Raw genomic sequence first — 5160 nt, forward strand, 5'->3', positions numbered from 1 at the left:
GCCTGGCAGCAAAGCCAGCAAAGTTGTCAGGAGGATTAATTGTTTGGTTGGTTCGCTGTGCTTGCTTGTGTCTCTCGCTGTATTATACAGTTTTTTCACGTAACGCTGTAACCTGTGTTTAACACGGGCCTGGTGGTCGACACAGGAAGTCATGTTTCCAGAATATTTGTCCCTCATGCTGCACACATTTCATCTGATTTAGGTTAATAATACACACAGATGTGTGTGTGTGATTATATCAGATTATATTTGAGATATAAAAAATTTAAAGTTCAAACTGTTTGAAATGAGCTCAGCAGCTGCAGCAGGAATATTTTTTTTTAGCATTTTTCAGTAGAACCCGTCTTTACTTTTGTGTTTTATTTAAAAAGACACATTAAGACGAACACTTCACCACAACATGTAGATGTGGCAGATTCACACACACAGCCTCATTTTCATCTAAATAACTCTTTGATTTATTTTAAATAACACTTCTAAAGACATAACAGCACGTGGACATAACATTCAGTTAAACAGGCGCCCAGCATGACGTTTGATGGTCCAGTAACTGCTGTGTTTCACACTGTGGTGGGTTTAATACTCCAGCCTGAGCAGATATAGCTTCAAGTTTTGTTTTAAGCACCAGCTTAGTGCCACCCAGCAGGACCCATGAAACCCAGATTCAGAGTGTGCGCACCGTCAATATCACGCACAGATAAGGTGCAACATACAACACGCTGAAGTGTCTCCATGGCACACGGTTTCACCCCTCCACCACCGAAACGCTGCATCGCTCTACCTCGGGTGGCTGAAACACACAGATGATTGCAGCTGTAAGCACATCAGCTGTTTCCTTCATGTTCATGTTACACATGCATCATGGGAAAACCACACATCTGTCTGTGTGTCTGCGTTTAACATGCTCGACCTCTTTCACATGTTAGATAGTAAAAAGTAAATAGTTCATGCTCACCTTTGCTCACTGCACAGCTGTTAGAAGAACCACAGCAGCTGCTATCAGATATACAGTTAGGGCTGCAGGTGAGCTCCTCGCTGCTGCACCTGCTGAACACCGAGACACCAACAGTCAGCCTCATACCAGAGCATCCTAGGGCAAGTTTCTGAGTTCCCCCGACGATCAGCCAGAGTTACAGGGCTGAGTAAATGTCTCTGAGTCAGAGGGATGCTCAGTGTACGGTGAACTCTGACTCAGGTTGAACTTTGACTTTGAAACTTCTTCTGCAGAAACATGTTTCATGGTTGTGTCGCCTACGTCAGTCTGAAATAAGACATGAATGATCGATACAGATACAAAAAGAACATAATCAAATGGCAAAAGCGACACTGGTCCTGCACATTATGGACAATGCCAGACATCCTCTGCACACGGCCATTAACAACCAGAAGAGTCTGTTCAGTGACAGGTTGCTTCTCCCAAAGACAAGAACTAACAGACTTAAAAACTCCTTTGTCCCACACGCCATCAGACTGTTTAACTCCTCTCTGGAGGGGAGAGGGAGGGGAGACAGGGGGACAAAGGAGGGGGGAACAACTAAGCTGTAGTGCCTCTTCACCTCACTGTGCAATACCTTTTGTGCAATACTTTTTTCTTTTGTAAATAGTCAATAGTTAATTCTATTTTTTTATACTTTTTCAACATGTTCAAAATAAAGATTCAATCAATCAATCAAACAGTGCAATAGACCTCAGTACTGGAAATGTGCAATTCACTTGTATTTTTATTTTTTATTCCTATTTATTCTATTTATCCCCTTCGTATATTTTATTTATATTGTCTCTGTATTTATATATATGTGTGTGTAATATTCTGTAACTCTGTAACTTCTGTCGGTGCTGTGCTTTTTTGGAAATCGAATTTCCCAGAGGAACCCACCCGAGGGATTAATAAAGTTCTATCTAATCTAATCTAATCTAATCAAAGCTTGACTGACTACTGAGGGACTCGTTTATGGTTCTGTAATTGAAATTTGAGTGTTTTAGCTGTTTTTAGTTCTGTAAGAATGGAACACGGAGCAGGTTATGTAGGGAGGCCTGCAGGGACACAGGACGACCTGCATGCATGATAAACCAGCACAGATGTTTCTCTGCAGACGTCTGAGGATTTATTTTCCTCTCAGCTGAACAGCAGCTCGAGAGCTCTGAACCTTCCACGATTACTCAGCGTGTTCAGGTCTGACTGCCTGACGGCTGACAGCTGCACATCGCTGTAGTCTTTGCACCCTGTGATTGTCAGTTTGCTGTGAATGAGCTCCTCATGTCCTGTTTGCACAAACTAAAATAGTGATGGTCTGAGGTTACTCAGCATATTTCCTGTCAGCTCTCATAATTCGTACACTCGTCAGCGCTAGAATAATAACCATAAATTATTATAAATATAAATCAGTAGTAGTAATAACAGTAATAAGATGATGATACGCTCAGAGAAACTTTTTTATCTTCAGGCATTTTTGGTTCCATCACCTGAGATTCACATCTTAAAAATATGTCTCACATATATTTTAAAAACACTTCATTATAAGTGACGTATATCCACTAACCGACTCTTTGACTGTCAGTTGGTGTCACTTTCATCATTATTAGAGCGCTCCCCTTCGCGCTGTTGTAGTTTACCTTCCCTCGGCTGACTGGACGATGTGGAGCGTACCTGTGTTGAAGTAGTGGGTGACCTTGACAGTCCTGTTCAGGGTGGGGTTGTGGCTGAGACAGCTCACGGCCTCGTGACGACCTGCAGGGATGTGCAGGATGCTGCGGGAGCTGTACAGGTGATCGTGGACGTTCTGCTTCGTTTCAGTGTTGACGTTCCTGGACTCCACTGCCTGATGGGAGCTGTTATGGAGGAGGACCCACTGTATGTCAGGGGCAGGAAATCCTCCTTGCAGACTGCACACTGCAGACATAGCCTCTGTATTAACGTCCAGCCTGGGCTCCTGGTACGGCACTGAGGAGAGAGGAGAACAAAGGTCACCTTCACTTTTTTGATTTTTGTAGTGGGCGTTAAACAGGAAAAGGAAAAGCGTTCCAGTATCTGTGCACTAAATATGAAGCTACATCCAGTTAGCATGCATGCTGGAAACAGCTGTCCTGGGTTTGCTAACAACATGAGCGTGCTAGCCATGACAGCATGTTAGCTAAGCTGAGCTAAGCTAATTTGTGTTATTTTTGTTTGTTTTTGTATTTTGCAGTAATTTGTTTGTAATATGTTGGATTACAGAGCAAACAAAAAGGGTTTTTCCTATTTTAAGACATTTTTTTAATCTCATATTGGGAAATGCTTTTGTTATATCAGGTAAAATAATTATTATAATAAAATTTAATGCAAATATGTCAACAACTTTTGATCCTCTGAGAATAGGACAGTGTGTAAAACCAGAATATCAATGATGTGGACTCTCAACACCTCATCAGCCTTTCATGGCTGAGGGGGTATAAACATTAAATAAATCTATTAGTGTTGTTACTGTATTATTGTTGAGTCTTTACCTTACGATATAAAGGCCTTGTTGTTGTGATTTGGTTCTGTATAAATAAAATTAAATTGAATCATTGACAGCAAAACCTCAAAAAGGAAATTCCACATTCTGCATAAATCATAATAACTACAGATTTTCTCTAAATGTAATCTGTGCTGACTGTAGCTGCCTATGTTTGACCTCTGATGATGTCATCTGTTGCTAGGCAGCTCTGTGAATTAAAAGTTATTCAGCATGCTCAGGTCTGCAGTTCGTGCAGCCCAGTGTTTGCTGCAGCATGAGCTCAACATGGCCATCGTTGAAAAGCTAAACTGGTGAAATATAATCTGTGCTGATGATGTCACGTGTTACTAGCCAGCCCGGTGTGTGCCGGTCTAACTTGCCTTTCCTATTTTTGTGAGGAAAACAGAAACCTTTCTCACCAGCTACATGCAAAGTCATTTCACAGATTTGTGTGTGTTCCAGGTGGTATCGCGTCGTCCCGCTGTCGTCCAGCACTGCTGCAAATGATGAGTATGTTCTTCCATTATCGTCAAGAGTCAGGTTTTTGAGTACGATGGTGATATTGCCTCTGACTATGTCCTGAGGGAAGTCTGTGACTCTGTGTTGATAGAGCTCGTTTACATGCTCCGCTACCTTTCTTCCGTTATTATAGGAGTACAAAACCACATTTCTATCATCTTGCCAATAAAATCGGAGACTCTTCCAGTCCGTGATAGCTCTATCCTGTATGCTACATTCGAGGACTGCCGAGTGAGAGATGGTGGTGTTAACATCACGCACGAGAGTCGCATCGCCCGCTGAGATTAAAAAGAAGACAGAAAACTGTTAAAGATGAATGATTCCTCAAAAGCTGCGACACTCCAACACCAAACACTCACATCTGTAGACTAAGTTTAGCTCCAGATAGGCCAAAAGCTAAAGACGCTAGTTAGCTTTGGTGTATTACCACCAACACACACACACACACACACACACACACACACACACACACACACACACACACACACACACACACACACATTTAAACTGGAGTAACTTACCAACCACGAAACTGGAAAATAATCCAAATACAGAAATCACTTTGGGGAGCATTTTATCAGAGACCAGCGAGCAAAATGGATGTTAGTGAACACCAACACGACAAACGAGGCTAAACTCATGTGCAGATCAAGAAATACTTTCTGTTCTGACTCCGGTATTTCCCCGTGGCATCAGCGCTGACTCATCGTTTCAAAATAAATCACAACAAAGCTCTGATGATACACATTTAAAGCCCTACAGACACCAACTAATATCTGCACTATCTGTACCCTGTGACCACGTGCAGCTCATGTGCTTTAGCTGTTTTGCAGAGGAAGTGGGACATGCAAAATAGCTGCTGAATAGGAAATGACGTCTGTTTGGAGGACATGGAGACTGTCTGAGCCCTTCCTACCCATCAAAGGGTCATCGAGTACCAGATTCAGAGAGTACTTTCTGCTCTGCACTTTAAACAGCTTCCGCTCTGCTGAGGACGTTTAGCTGACTTCGTTGATTTTAAAAAACACCTGCTGCTAGTTACAGATGTGAAATCAGTTTGATACAATAGGAAAGCAGGACCATGACTCACAGATGTTTGCAGGTCCAATGAGGATACCTGATTCTGTTCACCTGGACGTAGCGTTTTGGGGGAGAAACGTTTCGT

General features: G+C 42.3%; 1 protein-coding gene across 2 annotated transcripts; it reads right to left on the minus strand.

Moving 5' to 3' along the window:
- Positions 1–294: 294 nt before the first annotated feature.
- Positions 295–4800, minus strand: LOC101483329 (T-lymphocyte activation antigen CD80). Of its 2 annotated transcripts, none has more exons than XM_076875395.1 (5): positions 4517–4800; positions 3896–4273; positions 2648–2941; positions 956–1044; positions 295–790 (listed from the first exon to the last, which is right to left on the minus strand). In XM_076875395.1, the coding sequence occupies exons 1-4, from the start codon at positions 4566–4568 to the stop codon at positions 962–964; spliced, it is 807 nt and encodes a 268-aa protein (XP_076731510.1). In that variant the 5' UTR covers positions 4569–4800; the 3' UTR covers positions 295–790; positions 956–961. The 2 variants fall into 2 exon arrangements, with proteins under 2 accessions (XP_076731510.1, XP_004566123.2); XM_004566066.4 differs by having other exon boundaries at positions 956–1047.
- Positions 4801–5160: the final 360 nt, after the last annotated feature.

This window comes from Maylandia zebra, linkage group LG16, assembly GCF_041146795.1.
Source record: "Maylandia zebra isolate NMK-2024a linkage group LG16, Mzebra_GT3a, whole genome shotgun sequence".
Classification (NCBI taxonomy): Eukaryota; Metazoa; Chordata; class Actinopteri; order Cichliformes; family Cichlidae; genus Maylandia; species Maylandia zebra.